The 18,851-nt window shown below is 43.4% G+C and overlaps 1 protein-coding gene across 1 annotated transcript; it reads right to left on the reverse strand.

Moving 5' to 3' along the window:
* Positions 1–1,279: 1,279 nt before the first annotated feature.
* On the reverse strand, positions 1,280–16,618 carry BRI3 (brain protein I3). The gene is made up of 3 exons (XM_072878117.1): positions 16,132–16,618; positions 14,337–14,451; positions 1,280–1,668 (listed from the first exon to the last, which is right to left on the reverse strand). The coding sequence occupies exons 1-3, from the start codon at positions 16,295–16,297 to the stop codon at positions 1,536–1,538; spliced, it is 414 nt and encodes a 137-aa protein (XP_072734218.1). The 5' UTR covers positions 16,298–16,618; the 3' UTR covers positions 1,280–1,535.
* Between the last annotated feature and the right edge of the window lie 2,233 nt (positions 16,619–18,851).

An 18,851-nucleotide genomic window follows, 5' to 3' on the forward strand; every position in this document is an offset into this window, starting at 1 on the left:
TTTTTTTTTCCTCAAATGCTAATATAAAAAGCTGCCTTTGAAGTTACTCCATTACTGCAGCCTTCCACAAAAGAAAAAACAGATTGCGATTAAAATTGTTGGTTAAGGAGCCTAGCAATGGCACAAATTCTGGCATAGTACAGTATCTGAGTTAAGTGAAATACAGCTTTTAACTTCAGTCACAAGCAGAGTTGTACAGTTTGTTATCTCAGGCCCAGATTTTCTAAATCCAATGGAGCTAGCTTGTCTGAAAGACTTTTCCTACAGTAATCATCATCTCAGAAATTAGTCTGGAATGTTAGAAACTGACTCTTCACTCTGCATCAGCATTGGGTGCTTTATCACTGTACAGTTCAGGTGATATTTCCCACCTGCCCCATGAAGTCTGTAGCGTGACTACTGCAAGTGATTAACGCAGTAGTCACTTGCTCTCAATCATTCTACTTTACATATGTACATGCTTCCTCTGGCATCCCATGGATATTGACTTTGTTGTGCCTGCTTCTACTACTATAAACAGTGAATTCAAGTCATGTGAAATGCCTTTCAGTTACTTAATATCAAAAAATAGTATACGATGAGCATGTGATGGTTGCAGAGGTAGAGTCCACTCATTCCACCTCCTCCTCTCACACTGCCTGTCAAGTTCAAGGCTGAGGACACCTCATTTGCTATGGTACCTTGCATAAATATTCATTAACCCCTTTTGCAACACCAACTTTTCAGAAGTATAGCTTGCACCTGAGCCCATTATCTAAAGCATATTAGAGGCAAGTCAATCTACATTGTATAAGCTTTTGCTAATTCAGTATCAGAATTAAATAATCTGAAATGCAAAAATCTTTACTCAGGGCAGCTCCTACTTGGCAGTGCCACAGCCTCTCTTTCTAGAGAAGAGTGCCCTGCTGCAGGCAGAAGTTACTGCTGTCTGTGAACCAATACCAGCTATAGCAGATAGGACACTGCTACTGCAGCCCTTGGAGGTCATACATGTCCCTATAAGTAAAACCTTCCCTAATTAAAATAGGGCTCTTACTGTTTGTTATTACTAGTGCCTTCAGAAGGAGGAGAAGGGTCCACTAGCACAGTGGTAGCACACACAGCACTCTCCCCAAAAACATCTGATGTGCTTAGACATACAGCCTTAAACCATGTCTTTTTTTTATTGTATGGATTCTGGCAAATATTTATACTTTGTTGTAGCTAGGAATACTAACTCCACTTTCAGACTACATGTTATCAGACACATTAGTCACATACTTAATAATCCAGCCACAAGTTGAGGATTGCAAAAGGAAAAGCAGTTTTATTTAGTTTTCAACAGGTGCCACTAAACATGGAAAACAAGTTGGGTTTTCATGTTTTGCAATGCACATGCTCATAAAAGATTAAGTTTAAATTACATGCAAGAGACTAAATTTCTTCACACTTTACAAAACAGGTCTGAAGCAAATAAAATGATTGTACATGACATTTACATTAGAAAGAGTATGCTAACAGTTGTAACTTCCATAAGCACGTCCACGTTCATCCCCTTAGCCAAAAGCTGCCCCACAATTAGGGCATCTTCTCTGCCTCAGTGCAAGACAGAACAGAATCCCAATTGGAAAGAATACAATGGCACACAAAACACCAAGACAGGTGAAGGTGTCCTCCAACACGCCAACCCTGTAAAAATGGAAAACAGACTCAGTCAAGGACACCCACCAAGTTTGCCCCAAAGTTAGCACTTTGTGATCTGGCAGTCACTAAAACACACACAGTTTTATACAGCAAGATAAAATACAAGGAGGTTTTGGGGTTGGGTTTTTTTCCCTCTAAAAGGCCTTTATTTTCATAGCTTGCAGCAGACTGTTTTGAATTATGCCACTTAAAGAAAAACAGGAAAGTTGCAGGTGATCAGACTGTAGATAAGAAGTCTAAAAGGTTTAATTCAAACTAGCTCTTTAGTTCCAGACAGCAACCGTTTCTCTATCACTGCAATCCAGGACTGGTACTTAGATCAAAACATAGCCACCACAACTCTGAGCAGTTGTACCAGCTCCAAATATTGGTTAATGCAAGTACACCAAAGAACGCACACAGGTGTAGCACCTGCTATACGGTGGGAACAAGTCACATGCATTCTCAATTCAGAAAGCTTTAACATGAAAGCCTCTGCAGCCATCTCTGGTCCCTAAAGAATCTGAAAGTCATGGCTCTTCTGTATTCTTGCATCCTAGCTCAACTAACCTTGCCAAGTAAAAGATCACACATCCAGGACGGAGACTGGAAGCAAGTATCAAACTTTCTTCCTGGCTAGCCCTTCTTGGGGTCAAGTTTTTCTGTATAGGTGAGGACACAGTTTTCTAGAACTAAACCTTAGTGTCACTGAAGTTTACTCTCATAAAAATGAAAAGAAGCCTGCTTTTAAAAATAATTTACTGACTCTTCTGGAATGATACAGTGCTAAAGATTTAACTGTACCTGTGGTGTTATACTGATTATTGGACACCAAACAACTCAATTTCTCAGTTTTTTAGGTCTTTTACAACAGGCAGCAGTCACACTTGTGTCATATGCTTTGCCTACCTAGTTTCCACAATTACCCTGGCGTGAAGACTCTCAGTTCATTCAACCTCAAGTCTCCCACAGTATATGTACACTAGAGCTCTTTCAGAAAAAATAATCCTTGTTTTCTGAATGGTTTGATCTGATTATTTAGTGCTTTTTCTCAGCTTCTTCCCAAGAGAAAGGTTTGAATGGGCAGAGAGTTGTGTAATGCTGGTTAAGGACTTCTGGTGAAACATCCAGCTCATGCTTTCACTAAGCAAGTTAAAACCATTGCAGACAGTGAGATGCAAATAGGTTTGTTTCAGTCTGTTACTTCAAATTAATACACAACTTGGCCATGTTTGGTTCCTGCAGCTGCCAGCACATTCCCTCAGATGTGCTGGCATATCTTTCTTCAGAGAGCACAAGTCAATATAAGTAACATGCAAAGGGCTAGGTGTGCTGGGCATTTAGGGCTCTGACCAATTTAGCAGGATAAGGAGGACTTAAAAAAATTCTGACTGTAGATTTACAGTGAAAGAATACTTTGAATGTCAGCACTTTGTTGTGGGTGCCAAATAAATAAATGTGTAGAGGACTATGCTAACTACTCACATTCAGACTTCCTAAGTCACCAGAACAGCTCAGAGGTGCAGCACTACTGTCATTAAGCTGTTTAACAAGCTTGTTTCTGGTAGCTAGAAAAGTCCAAAGGGCAAACACGCATCACTATTAAAATAACCCTCAGTAGGTGTTCCCAGTTTCTACTTCCAAAAACTGATGTCCCTTTAGAACTGTAGGAGAACCTACTATTGATGTCATCTGGCTCCAGCGGAGTCTCGACTGAATGACCACCCTACATAAGAAATTCTGTTTCGGCATAGTTCTGTGATGTCTGTTCAGGTAAATTTCTGCTTTCTAATGTCAGTCCCTGACTTCTTTCTCAAGTGCTGTATCTAAACATCCCCCAAAATGAAGACAGACAGTAAAGCCTGAGTATTCAGACTTAAGAAACTTGAGCAGCTACACTAAATAGTCAAAATTTGGAGTTTAGCAAAACACTTGAGCACAATGTGTCCTCTTAGATTCCCTGGTACAGTGAAAGTCAACAGAAACAGAGCTAAGTGACCTTGAAATATGTGCTACAAGCAAGGTGTGCCAAGGCCAACAAGTTGTTGTTTCCCTACAGAGCAATCACAAACAACCTGTTGTACACACAGAATGAAGGAAGATGCAGACGCAGAGACCATTTCCTTACTGCAACTGGCTACAACATTACAACTTGATTAAACTCAAGAACCATTCTCCTTCCCCTCAACCATCATAAGAAGTCAAAGGCTTTTCAAAGTGTTCTTGATATTCTGCTGCTTATGCAACTTCATGTTCAGCTTAAGCTTTCAACATCAGTCCCTTCCTTTTGATGAACTTTATTTCTGTTTACAGAGTTCTTGTGATAGAAGTCAACTTCATATTTGGTGTAAAGGTATTGTCAGGGTACAGTTGATCCCAGCAGTAGTTTTGTAGTTTCATATCCTCAAATAACACTCCTTTAAGGCATCAAATTAAAAGATGTAGACTAATGCTCAAATCACCATACAGATTCTAGGCTTAGCATGCAAGTGTCCCAAAGCTCAGACTTTTGTAGCCTGTGCTGTTCATCGTGGCTACTCCTACAAACTGCGTAACATCACCCATCTGTTCCATGTAAGTCAGGCACGCGCACTACCAGAGCTCCCTCTGTCAGTGCAAGCACTTTATTTTGCCACAACAATGCAAGATTACTCTTGAACACTGACATCTGTCTGTCCAGAGAGATAAGAACAGTGAGAGTTCAGCTCTGCAGAAGTGTTCTGCTTTTATGACAAACTCTCCAGGACTTCAGATCCTACCATTTTTCCCAGAGCTGGAACACGTTTTGTAGAATTAGTGTCCACTTAGTAGAATTAGGAAGTACCACCTTTTTTCTCCATGTCTCCACAGCACTTCAGGAAAGCCTCCTCAAACATGGAAAAAGTTTCCCCTCTCTCTCCAGTCTCTTTTACCTCCTATTCCCATACCTCTATCACCAAATCACAAATATAGATATCAACATTGGCTTAAAATAAAACTTGAGAAGTATCCGTGATACTGCCCAAATTCAGAAAACCACCTTTCTCCAGGATGGAATCGCCATATTCAGCACACTGATACCATCAGCACATGCTGTAAAGGACAATGGTTCTGGCATGTCACCCACAGATATTATCGTTAATACCAGAAGTACTAAAAAAACCTAACATTTACTGAGTACTTCATACAATAGTTGCAGTATTAGTAGTATCTTATTCTCCAACTGAAGCAAAAGCAATGTTTAAGGAATCAAGCATAACATCACAGTGGAACTTTTTTCTTTTAATAGCTTTCTTTACATCTTCCCCAAAAGCATATGACAGTCTCTATCGATGAGACCTAAACAAACAGATCGCCATACCAGACAGTTGGTCCAGCTTACCTAACTAAGGTTTTGTGTTTGATTCAAATTACTGATTTTTGCCACAGTGAGTTCCTGACTTACAGAATGTATGGACTCAACACACAGAATCCCGCTTTTATTTCTGGTATTTTTGCTGCAAGTTTTAATACTGACCATCGACTACAGACACACTCAGCAGCAGCAAGAGCAAGTTCCTTGGAAATAGCACTGCTGACCGTCTTTGTGATGCAGTTTACCAGAGCGCTCTTCTGTAGGCCAGGTTTGGCAACGCCTACATCTGTCCAGCTGATACTGCAAGCATTTCTTGTGGGAATGATGAACACGGTTGTGTGTGCCATCAACTAGCCTTTACACTCCTGCTGGCTTGATGACAAGTACGTCCACTGGTTTTATGAGAGTCAACACCCCACACCTGGCATGCAACGCACTTCTACCTCTACAGTGAGAGTGCTGACAAATTACACTACATGCCAGCAGACAAGAAGGAGCCAGGCCGTTTCTGCTGCAAAGCAGAAACTCACCCTTGTCTTGGCACATTAGTCACTGACTCGCAGCACTTGCCCTGCATCACCTCAGCAAACAGCACTCACAGAAACCACAGGCACTAGATTTGCTCAGCTTGCTTAGTATTTCTTTTTAGTCTGCATCTAGTGTTCTGCTAGAAAGAACTTTAGCCCAGGATTCCCATCAGCCCATGGGAGCAGTGCCTGGTTCCCTTCCCCTCTCACCACAGAGCATTCCCCAGCAAAGTGAAATACCAATGGGGGAAACAGTCAGACTGAGGGGACAGTGCTGCCGGGAAAGAAATATGGAAGGAGTTACTGAAAAATTATGAACAGAACAGCAGTCACTGTCACTACTAGAAAAAAGGCAAATATCATACAGGGGCATATCATGAAGTAAACTTTTCCCATATAATCTGGATTATGAATGCTTCATCCAGACCACTGTATACAGCTTTGGTCCTCATTTAAAAAAAAAAAAAGAAAAGAAAAAGGAAAAAAAAAAAGATGTGGCTTAATAAGAGAGAGTCAAAAGGAAAGAAAAAACAGTAAAGGAAATGTAGCTCCCATCAGCTTACCCTTGCTACCCAACTTTCAAGCCCTAATCCCAAACCAGTTGTTACACCATTAGTCTGTGCCAAGAAACATCAAAATCTGCTTGCTAGGTCAAGTTCAGAGCCTACTAACCCAAGCAGAGATGCTTTTATTAGACTGATTTCTAAAGCAGAGTTGAAGAGCCTCCTATTATCACTTGCTTCCAGAGATTTCCAACTAGCTGTCCTACCCAAGCATATTATTGTGTATGAGGAGGGGTTATGTAGCATGGCTTAAGGCTAACAGGAAAGCTTTAGCATAATTTCTTTGCTGTACAACCTCTTTGCCTAGGACGTACCTGGACACTAAAACTGTAAAATTACATTGCAAGTGACCCTCAAAATTAGACTGCAATTAAAGAATGGAGTCAGTAAACAAGGCTCTTATACCATCCACTTCATTCACCAGGGAAAAGATGTGCTACTAGAAATGCTATCTCCTGGGAAGAATCTGCTAATAGGACTGAAATGCAAAGTGATTCAAAACTGTTCAGATAGCCAGACTGGTTACAGATGCAGGGATAGAAAGGACACTAGCATTCAACCAAAAATGGCAACCCTGGATGCAAAAGTTGAATATAGCAATTTGTACTTGAGAAAATGCATGAAATGCTGAGCACCCTCAGACCAAAACAAATCAGCAGTAGAAGCTCAAGAGGTGAGGCCTCTCCTTTTCCCCCCTCCACAGGTTAAGCCAGTAACATACTATATGTACCCAGAGGCTCAGACACAATCTAGATGTTTCTGAGTAACTAAAGATTTAGGCAGTTTTCAGTACTACAGATCCATCCAAGGAAGGCAAAGTCCCTTTTTCAGGCATTTCAATGACACCAAAAATAACGTTACTTTGGAAAACGCATACGAAGCGCAGTACACAGCACGTTAAGGCTATTGTTATTTCCTGCCTTGTTTTGCTATTACACTAATGCCATCTTTTTCATTCACACACACTGAGCATTCCCTTCCTGCAGGCATTCAACTTGTGCTTTGTTAGTGTTTTTAAATCTTCTTGTCTCTTAGTAATTCCATATTCAGTTCCTGCCCTGTAGTCTACCTTTCTGACAAGTAAGCCTGTGTGTTTAGAGTATAAGCAGCCTAATTTTGATCTGACCTTAAAGAATAAAACACACTAATTAAACATTAGAGAGGGATCAATCAGGGTACTTCTGGTTAGCCCCAAGTAGCTGCGAACACAAGCATAGATGACTGCTGTCTAACCCATTACAATCAACCCTCTTAATCAGCTTGCAAGGCCCAAGTCTATTGGTCAGCAGATGTCCCTCACACTTTAAATAGAATTTATTTTAAACTCCCTTCCCCCTAAACAGAGTTATTCAGGAAGTTTTTTGTGGTAATGCAAAATGCCAATTAAAAAAAAAGGGGGGGGGGGGGGGGGGGGGAAGGGCGGAATCGCCATCCATATTCAACACCAGACCCAGGGAAAAGGACCAGCGAGGGACAAAGCAAGCCACAGGAAGCACTGCTGGGTCAGCAACAGGGGGAGATCAGGGACAGTACAGCCAAGCAGCAGACCAGTGAGCTACAAGCGACACTCATTTGGAAAGCTTACCAGAACTGTATCTGCATGACCTCCACCACAACATACCTGTTATTTCAGAGCCAGTTCCTATCACATCTATAGCAGTGTGATTACTACTACAGCATTAGCTACACAAACACTTTTTTGGCTTCTGTTGATTTGTGTCACCATCTAATTTTAGATGAACATTTATCCAATCACTGCTTAGCCAGTTACTAAATTTAGAAGGAGAAAAAAAATACTTTTTATAACAGAGAATTAATATTTTAGTTTTTGCTTGTGTATCTTACCTGAGCTGCAGAGTAATTAGAAACTCCATATTCAAACTGTAGAGTCACTAATGTAACCAAACATAAATTTTGTTCTATAGCATAAACTACACAAAAGCTGATTATAACCGCACCACTCCCAATCTAAAAATAAAGTGGAAAGGTTTATTTATACTGCAAGTAGCATCTTGGATTTAAGCTACAACTGCAGCTGCCAGCTCCATGAAGTAAGGTCAATTATTCCCACTGACAAGTTTTTTAAACCAAATTACTTTTCAGACAACCCCTTCTTGAAAATTAGTCTTAAAACATTACTATCGCAAGTCAAATGCTCAGGATCGGAAGGCCAATAGTGAGATCTGCAGACACAGCATCAGTACAATTTAACACATATATTTTTAGACTTAACACTACATCACAGTATTTAAATGTGTGCTTGTCAGCATTTTTCATCCCTTACAACTGAAGTCAAAGGGTCATCTCAGGTAACCAGAGACAGTCTGGTTGTATGACAAGCTCTGCAAGACCTAGAAAGAAACTGTACTTAAGATGACTGCTGTCTTCTACACAGATACTCCCTCACTGATCAAGCAAGTGGAATTTTCAAATCCGTATCCCATCTCTCCTGCCACTGAGGTTGGTTGAGTCTCTAACTTTAGATTTCAATGGAAACATCAGACCAGTTACAAGCACGGACTTTGGAAGCTGCGCACTAAGTCTTTTAATTTTGAATGTGAAAACAAACGTAGATAGCTTTTCTTTATATCTGTCCTAGCTAATGCAACAACAGCAGCTAGGTTCAGCATGGTTAAATTTGACCTGCAAGCAGCAGAAGAAAAAGAATTGACAATTATATATGCAACTACTGAGTAAGCATGGGATGTTTACAGTTTTAATTTCCATGAAGAGAGAGGTGCCAGCTCCTCTAGCCTCACCTTGAAGGCATATTGAATGGTTGTTGATCCATATTCACAGAAAGTCCAAATCTATACATAGCCACTGGCTTGCCCTCCTCAACACAAGCTGTACATATATGTAAATGCAATTATCCTTAAAAGTCACCTTCAAGTAAGAGATACCACAGCATTTGCAGATTTATCTGAACTTCCTTATGCTTTAGGCCCCACTTCCTATACAGAGGGCTGGCTGCAGAGCCAGAGAAATTCTGGCAATGGGAACAGCCTGTATCTAGCTGTTATCTGTCTTGAAATGCCTACAAATCACCAGCCCTCTCTAATGCAGTAGCACCACTGCTTTAATTCCAATTCTGAGAACACACTAATTAAGAGACAAGCTTCATGGCTTCACACCAACAGCCTAGCCTCACAAATGAGGCTAAGCATGCCAGCTAAAATTCTCTGTAGATGGAGGACATCTCTCCATGATGAACTAGACTGAGATCTGGCATGTTTTTTCCTCACTCATCTGCATACACAGCCAAATCAGTATCACCTCAGGTTACCAACAAACAAGAGCAGTTTCCTCTTCTCACCCAGAACAACTCATTGCTACAAAGAAATCCTAATTACCAGAATACAGACACCAAGACAAATGGTGACACTAATAAAAAAAAATGCTATCAACTCAGGTCCAGTGACAGACTGGGTGTTAGGGACCAGATTATCATTTTTATACAGTCCCATTAGGGAATACATTCCTGCTGTATCTTATTAATCGCATAAAGTCTCATTTATTAGAAAAATGTGTTTTGATTATTGTCCACAAATCAGTTCACAGCAGTAGAACAAAAATCCTCAGAAACAGCAAGAGCTATACCGTTCTCACTTGGGACCCTATTAACAGGCTTACCACCTCCTCTCTTCTGGGCTTAGGTAGCAGACTTCCTGCTAAGCAGCCGCGTGCCTCTGCTGTTAGGCTGGGGGGAAAAAAAAAAGTTACAGCTATCCTAGTCAGTAATTCCAAATGGCAGACTCATAGCATCTGCTCAAGTCTGCTGTATCAAGGCTTTCTTCTTTGCAATCACATGCATAAGTCATTGCTGAATTTCATGCCCTAACTGCTCCAGCCACCAAATTACAGCACAGCAGGGATGAACGTCCCAGTCTGCCTGAACAGCATACGTTGACAAAAAGCTGCGAACTGTAGTATGAGGGAGCTACGCTGATTCCCAATGCAGGCTGATCATCTTTGTGACAAAAACCAGTGTCAGGAGCAATAGCTATTCCTCTTTATAGCACTCTTGAAAAGGTATTTCGAAGTTGACTTCACTCACAAGATTCAAAAGGATCTCCAGCATGTCAGCCTGCTGTTAGAAACCAAAAATCCACAGGCTTTCCTCAGAATATCAGACATGCTCTCTAAATAGCTAGGTCTATTTTTTTCCTTTTTTTTAATTCCTGGCATAGTTAACTGGTACATAGTATGAAATTCTGTTAAGAATATTTACATAAGGTTTAAATACAGTTGTTGTAAATAACTATAGAAGGCTGTTCAGGATATAGGTTTTCTATCAAACCACACACAGCGTTTGTGATTGAAAGAATTGAAGAAAAACCCAAAGACTGAAATTTTAAAGGACTTATCACCTAAGTGTAATTTTCCCAGAGTCTATTCTCTCAGGAGAGATGCACTTAATTGAAGAAAACAAAATTTCAGCCAAAACTTGAGAACTTACTACTTTGTCAAGTCAAAAAAAAACCCCAAAACAAAACACCAAACACTGTGGCAGGGAGAAGGCTGTAAGAGATCTGAGAATAAATACAGTTTTAATCAAACTTGTCTCATCCTCCAATCCTGGAAGAAGCTTCAGTGTTATTGTAATTTGGGACCCACTACAATACTTCTCAAGCAGATGTTTTCTAATTGTCAGAAGAGAAAGCCACCACAATGCAGCGGCGTTATGTCCTTTCCCTCACCCTTTCTTCCGAACAACTGAGTACTTGTTAAACAGGAAAACAAAAACCCAACAGGGCCCATCACAGGCTCTGTCCCAGATTTTGAAAGAACCAGCTTTTGCAAACATCAGATCACGAGAATGTTTTCACAATTTTTAAAGGGATCTTTCTTCTGTTAAGTAATAGGAAACCAAACATTCCTTTACAGTTTGTTCTACCCAACAACGCAAGATGGAGAAAAAGAAAATGAAAGTGACCACGAGAGAAGCAGCCAGACTGCATTCTCCAAGATAAAAAGATAATTACATGGCTGGATCTCTAAAGTTAGTGGCTTTAATGACTCAATCTGTACCTGGGAACATAAAATAGTTTAAAAGCAGGACTTTGTCGATCCTTAGATGTCAACTACGAGCAATAAAGCTGAGCAGATTCTGAAACTCAGTTTAATTCTCTGTACATCAGGGTTGGGAGCAGAACTCACACTAAGACAACAGGACTACAACCACCCCAGACATTGTAATAATGCAAGGAAGGATGGAACATATATTAATACTGAAGTCTGTAATTAGAAAGCAACACTGACCAATGATGAATGAGGATGATCTGACTAATGAATAACTCTAAGCAAGAGGTACACCTTGCAAGCCAGGAGAGTCATCCCTCTGATGCAGCAATGCTTCAGAGATAGAAGAAAAAAAAAATGCAATTACATAGTGACCGGGGCATACTACCTACTTGTAGAGAGGCTGCTTTTGGAGATACTTTGTACTTTTTATGACTTCATACCCTAAATCAAGCCTAAAGATCAATGGTACTATAGCTAGCTTATTAATCCCAAGATCATTCATGACTGCAATAAAATAGACCCCTACCCAAATAACAGACCAATACTGCATATTTCTCCTCAACACCATATATTTTAAGTTGGAAATGGTTTTGATTTCAATTCACAACATTCATAAATGCCACAGTGCAAAAGGCTGGTTTGTATTTCTGATGGTAGAAATCTTCTCGATGGGCTTTAGCCTACTCTATCAGTTACATTATTCCACAGCCAGAAACAAGGCTTTCCTCATGATCTAAAGCAGATAGACTTCTCTATCGATCATGCACAGCATCAAATCAGAAGAGTAACAGGACAACTAACTTGGCAGTTTAATAACAAAGTTTTTTATGTACCATTAATAGCTTTGTATGTTTATCAATGCCCTTTCATCAACTTTTCTGTTCAGTGTTGTATTCAGAGTGTAGCTGCATGTTGCATTCTTCATAAAATAGGTTTCCAGGCTGAGGAAGTAAACTAGAACGATGTTTAAGGTCTTAAGAAGTCAAAGAGGATTATGAGCTCTTTCTCCAAGAGAAGCAGCCAGTGTGACCTTCCAGAACATGAACCCTGGCCCTTCAGGTTGCCGTGAATATTTCTAACATTATGCTTCCCACCCAGCCTCCCTGTCCTTTCTCTTGAAGTATCAGACTATCAATTCCTTAACTAGTCAAAAGACAAGCAATCTGAGATCTTTCCCTCCTACCCTGACACCTTGACTCTTCCTCTAAAGACAATTAGGAAAAAACATAGTGATACTGCAAGGAAGACTATGACACACCATTACTAGATACAGTTACTCGTCCTTGGGATTCCCTGATCAAGAGTATTTCAGAAGTGCTGAGAAGAGTCCCACAGTTTAAACAGTGCAGTACTATGCCTCACAGTAATCAACGTGTCATAGTTCTCCTCACAACTTATTTTCCACAGCCTAAAACAAAACCTGAGGATCCAAGAGTAAGCAAGGTTTTTGTGGAGGGTATTTTGCTTTAGGAAAGAGTGTCTGCAATGTACAGAGCACTGGGTACCTCCAGCAGAGCAAGTCTGATGACTTAAGAAAACTATTCAAGTGAGGTCACGTAAAAACACCTTACAAAAGATTGCTCATTTTCCCAAATTTGGCAGAAGTTAGGTATTATACTTGCAAATGATTGTTTCAAAGGTATCTCCTAGCACATCCCAGGATAACTTCCAGGAAAAAAAAAAATCCTCAGAATAGCAGCAGGAGTCTACCAATCTCAAGTTATTGCAAAGACCACTTTCATAGTAAAACATTTTGAGATTTATCGGGTTTAGTGCCAGAAGGTCTGTATAAACACACTGCCTGCCTCTTACCAAGCAACGCATAACATCTTTCGTGTCTTCTGGTTGAGCTAAAGCATAAGCATTTTAATGTAATTACTCAGGTGGCAGGATCTACCACATCCTCTGAACTCACTGTTTAAAACTTTCCCTCACTGTTTAAAACATACAGCTTATAGATCAATAGCTCTAGCTGGTACAGGTTTTTCAGCCTTAACTAGTGGCACTTCAGCAGGCACCTGTTTTTACATAGCACCACAAGATACTTCTTAAATCCACCTTTGAAGGGAGGTACTGACTCTCAGACAAACACCAATTCTAACAAAACCAAAAGGCATCTGGGGGACAGCCTCTGCCACCATGGCAATCTCTATCACATTCATCACACTGAAAACTGGTAGCATTTCAGCTATTCTGGCAAGTCTGTTTCCTACACGTTTTGAAACAGATAAGCAAGGGCTCAGACTTGCAGAATATTAAGTGCCCCCTCACAAGACACCACAAGGGTAACTCCCATACGTTTTAACAGAAGGGGAATGATTCTGCATTTGAGTCAGAGCTGGCCAGGCACGCCAGTGTCTGAACTGCACCAGCTGCAATCTGGCTGCCCTCACCCATTAGTTAATATCCTGGGTCGAGAAGAACTGAGAAGTGCAAAGGACTACAGCCGACTTACAGCACTTACGTGGAAACAGAGTGCCTCCTTCCTTTTTGGGAAGGGAAGTTGATCTCTGAGGGGGAAGTTGTTCTTTTGCTGCAACTCCAGCTAATAGCTGACCACTTTTTCTGGTTTTCACCACTTCATCGGATTAACACATTGAATCAAATCTATTAGTCTCCTTGTTCTTCCGCAGTAAAAGGACTTTTAAAGTAAGAGATCTTTTAAAGCCTTAATGTACTGATGTTTCCAACCAATACTGACAATCACCCTGCCTGGTTTTGCGCAGTCTGGACGTTGGGAATGGGGACGCACACCACAGCAGCAGAAGCCCTTCCACAAGAGTGCCAGATAAGCAGAAGTGACTATGGTCAAAGATTACAGAAAGTTTCACAATAAAATCATGCTACTCACTATCACTGGGCATAAACACATCAGAGAGGACTTCCTGTCATCCTCTCCCCCACGAACTGACCCTTTACATCTGTGACTGAACTGCCTTTTCATTAAAAACACCACTTACAGATCTTCCTCCATCACGAAGAACAGATTCATGTTTATATATAAAGTCTATTGCATTAATTATCATGGTTGTCACAAGCCCATTAGGACAAGCTCATACTACATAAATTAAAGCACTCCACTGCTAAATTTTAGTGCTTTTTCAATTAATTCAATTCTAATACACACACACAAACTACTGAAAACCAAGGAATTATACGGATACCTGTAGTTTAAAGAATAAAATCCAGGACTGAGTTTATTTCTCAACTAGAGAGCTATTTTACCTGCAGGCAGGACAGCCACCAACTACTACTACAGAAGTGGTGGTAGCAGGCTGTTGAATAATGGTGTACGTGCTCGAATAGTTTGGCTGTGATGTTGGTGGAGGAACAGCATACCCTAAAATAAGAAAAAAACCCTCAATCACCGGACATAAGGCACAAAGAACAATGATAATAATTAAAAAATATGGAAACAGAACATGGAAAAAAATAAATAGAAATGTAGTCTCGATTAAGCACTTTAAGAAGCTCTATCAAAATCAGAGTTGGAACACACTACTCAGTGTATCTAATACCAAAGCCATTTCATAAACCCAAGTATCTAGCACAATATAACCACCTAAAAAGGACACTGAGCTAATAATTAACTTTGAGAATTTGTTTCAACACTGTTTGAGCACCAGGGAAAAGCAGTTTAAACAAACAATGATCATAGCTTTTACTTCTGGACGTTATGTATCAGGTTATGTCCTACTCCAGCAGACAAACTAGTTGAAACAGAATGAGTCTTCCTCTGGTTTCCAGCCTAACTTCCACATATTAAGTTTATAACTGGAGAGAGAGGTAGGAGTGATAAGATGCAAGTGGAAAGGAAGCAGGTTGCATAGCACAGAAAAAAACCTTTCAGAAAATCCATGTTGTTAGCTAGTGAATGTGTCATTTTAACAGCTGTAGTTAGAAAACACAAGCCCTTAACTACTGCATTAACATTAAAAATTAAACGAAAATAAAAATGCTTTTTAAAGGGATGGTTAGATGCATGCAGTGTAATCATACAGTCACGGTACACTTTGCCCAGGTACAATCCATTCTGAGCTTCTCTACCAGGGCACAGTTCTCAGATTTTCTTGAATCAAGTTATGCATCTGTAAAGTCCACCAACCTCACTACTTAAACTGAAAATAATCAGTAATACTTGTAGGAAAATAAGTTCCAAGTTATTAGCAGGAAATCAATCTATGGCCCCAAGATTCAACCCAAAGCTTGATGACTCGGGTCTGTGTCTGCTGTATTCAGTGTATTTTTTGTAACTTGTGAAGCATTCCCTTAACTCTACAGAATCTTTCCTGAGAGGCTACTTCTTTCTTTGACAGAGGTTAGTATTAATTCAGTTAACAAAAGTACTGTATCTACTCACCTGCTTAAGTCTCTCCAAGACTACTGAAGTGTATCAGAAAAAACAAACATTAACCAAAGTACAGTGAAGCGCATGCAAAGAAAAGTGCAAGTTTGGGGTCTCTTTTACTGCTAGCACAGCTGTGCCTCTTTGTCGTTGTTTTGAGGCAGAAAACCCCCACATCCGAGGGATGCATGCGAACTCCGTCGGTATTTTGGGGAAGGCAAAACACAAACGCGACGTTACACCTCAGAGGCACCGAGGGAAGGAGGGGAAAGAGAGGTGGCGCTTCCGAACACCTGGATCCCCTGCACGCCTGGATCCTCCCTGCGCTGGTTTTAAGCGTGAAAGCTGCGACGATCCAACCGCCTCGCTCCTGATAGGGAAGCCCCACGCAGGAGAGTTTCCCCCGCTCTTCCCGCTCCTGCTGGGCAGCCCCTCTGCGGCGCAGGCCACGGCCCTTCTCCAGAGCCCGCGGCCGGCCTGCGGCCCCCGGGGCACCACCAGCGCCGACCCCCCTCCGGTCACCGGGGGGGGGGGGGGGGGCTCTCCAGAGCCGCCCCCCCGTCCCGGGGAAGGGGGGGAGCGGGGCGCAAGCCCTCCTCCACAGGCCGGGGACCCCTCGCCCGCCCCCAGCCCCCCGAGTTGGCGGCCAGCCCTCCCCCGCCGCCTCAGACCCACCTGCGGGAGCCGCGGCGCCCGGGTAGGGGTAGGGCGGGGGCGGCTGGAAGCCAGGCTGCGGGGTGGGGATGGCGCCGTAGTTGCTCTGCCCGTAGTCGTAGCCCGCGCCCTGGGCGGCCGGGCTGTAGGCGGGCGGCCGCTCCTGCAGCAGGGGCTTGTTGTCCATGCTGGGGGGCGGCGGCGCTGCCTGCCCGCGGAGCCGAGCGCAGCGGCGCGGCGAGGGCGAAGAGGAAGCGGCGCCCTCGCCTCAGCGCCCAACTTGGCGGGCGCCGCCCCTCCGCCCCGCCCGGGGGCGCCGGAGCTCAGCGGCGGCGCGAGCGCCCCGGCGGCGGCGCCCCGCGCATTCGGGGCCGGGCGCGAGGGACCGGCGGGGGTTGGGGAGCGGCCGAGCGGCCCCTGGCGCGCGGGCGGCCCCTCCCCGAGCGCCCCGCACCGCGCGGGCGGCCCCGGCTGCTGCGCTCGCGGCCGGTCACAAGACTGCGCCCCACGTGACGCCGCTCCCCAGCGGCGCGGGGTGACTCGCCGAGAGGCGCAGGAAACCCTCGGCCTTAAAGGGGCCGCGCCGCCGCCTGCCCGCCGCACGGAGCCGCCTCGCCTTCCCCCTTCTGCCCCCGGCCTCGTGACTGCAGCGGGGCTGCGGACGCGCTGCCCTCGCTGGGAGGGCGCTGCGCTCCTCGTGCTGCCTGCGTATCGAGACGAGAGCAGCCGCCGGCGGGGCGCGCTGCTGCACGCTACCGCGAGTCACCGGGCCTGCGGGTTATTTGTTCGTTAAGCCGGTGGTGGCTTTTTAACGTGCTCGCTGAGACCCTCTTTAGCATCGCTTTCCTTCCCGTGCTCCTCTCCAGAAACGCAATCTCTGCTGGAAACTGGCGGCCGGAACAGGAGGAGGATGAGACTCGTAACCGGCTCGGTGCCAGACAGCGTTTCAGGGTTTTCAGGGTGCAGCCGGAGGGTCTGCTCAGCCCGGGGAGACCCCGAGAACGTGAACAGAAAGAGGGATGTGAAAGGTTATCAGTTCATCACCTGTGATAACACCAAGAGCCACTTTGAATCATATAGTAGCCAAATGGCTTCAGCTGAGCTCTGGAAAGATGGAAAGGTTGAGGAAGAGGGACTGTGTGTCCAGGTGTGTGTGTGTATATATATATATCCTGTGTGTTTGCGTGTACACAGAACCCCCAGTCTGAGGAAAAAGCAAAAATCAGCAGGAAATAGTGCTGTGTTCTGCAGCGACTTCTGCAAACTCTGGCATCCCACTGGGAAAAGCTGCACTTGAGTGCTAAAGGAAAAAACAAGAGCTCTGGGGGTGGTGGCACAGAATGGGAATGGTGTAAAAAGAGGGGAAGTTTTTGAAAAGAGATTGAGAACAAAGCAGAATAAAACTCACACGGTTCGAAGAAACACTACAGTTTACAGAGAGACTAAAGAAAGGAGGAGGAAGGCAAGGGGCATGCTGCTTTCTCCTGTGCAGCAAACTACAGGAACGACGAGTTCAACAGCGCCTTCACTGGGCTCAGCTGCTTCTCAAATACAAGTTCTCTATGGTTGGACAGCTCAGGCCAGATGTTGGAAGGATCTTAAATCTCTGGCCTCTTCCCTCCACACCTTCAACTCTTGAGCTGTCTGATTCACCAAATCTTTTGGTTTTGAAATATGCACAGGTTTGTCCTTCACTACAGGTACCAACATGGCCCCTATCGCCATGGCAAACACTGAGCGACTCCCGTGATAGCACCCCTGTGCAGTAGGGAAGGTTTGGCCCCATTCCATAGGAAAGGGGAAAAAAAACATAAAAAAGGAAAGAGATTAAATAATTTGCCTCAAAATCAAACAAATTATTGAAACAGATAGGGACGCAGATTACACGGCCCAAACGCCAAGCCAGTGCCAGCGTCACATGACGGTGAGAGGATCCCTGCCCTCTTGCTTTCCTCTGGTTTGCAGTGCCTGACTCATCTGGAAGGGGCACCGCTCGTGGTTTCTGGTGACGTTTAAAGGCGGCTCCTACTCCAAGGAAAGCTTTTGCTTACTGTAACTGTAGCGGTATAAATATTACATGAGGTTTTTGAAAGAAAAATCTAAAAGCACAAATGTGACGCAGTACTTCCTCATTAGGGGAAAGATACTTCCCTAGAATAAATGTCAAACAACAAGGAAAAATCCCCCTTTTAAAGAAGTGAGATTTGGGAAAGCGTGGAAGAGCCGACAGTAGGGAAACTACCCATACGAACGATCTCTGACTGCATTGGGACAATGGCTGCAAAACAGTGCAACACGATTTAAAATATCTTGACTATGCTTTGGACAGAGCAAAGCCTTTTGTAGTAACAAGAGATTTAAAAACTCGCAAAGTTAATTTCAGAGCGCTCTAGCCCTGCCTAGGTCAAGGATGTGTCCCAGTCACAGGGGTAGACCTCCCCTAACTGCATTTTCAGTACAAACCGTGGCTTCGTCATGGTACGCTGCAGGTTGTATTTAGACAGCTACAATTATGGGTAAAACCGAGGGAAATCTCCACAGCCAACAAGGGCTAGCAAGCTTAACCGAGTGAGACCTGGTTCACTGAAGATAACTCCTTCCTCCGGAGTCACGCAGTAACCACAGGACCGAAAGACAGAAGTAGGAAAGCATATCTGGATGTTTTCTCTCTCTTTTGCAAGGCCTTGGAGCTCCATTCAGGGAAGACTTGGGGTGCACCCTTCACAGGCCACAGACTGGAA

This window comes from Ciconia boyciana, chromosome 13 (assembly GCF_034638445.1).
Source record: "Ciconia boyciana chromosome 13, ASM3463844v1, whole genome shotgun sequence".
Taxonomy (NCBI): domain Eukaryota; kingdom Metazoa; phylum Chordata; class Aves; order Ciconiiformes; family Ciconiidae; genus Ciconia; species Ciconia boyciana.

What these genes read in the sequence shown, in the direction of transcription:
- BRI3 (XM_072878117.1), bottom strand. Translation starts at nt 16,297, where the DNA reads ATGGACAACAAGCCCCTGCTGCAGGAGCGGCCGCCCGCCTACAGCCCG. An exon ending in GGGCGCCGCGGCTCCCGCAG is followed by an intron (nt 14,452 to 16,131) that starts GTGGGTCTGAGG and finishes TTCTTATTTTAG; the next exon opens with GGTATGCTGTTCCTCCACCA. An exon ending in GGTGGCTGTCCTGCCTGCAG is followed by an intron (nt 1,669 to 14,336) that starts GTAAAATAGCTC and finishes CCATTTTTACAG; the next exon opens with GGTTGGCGTGTTGGAGGACA.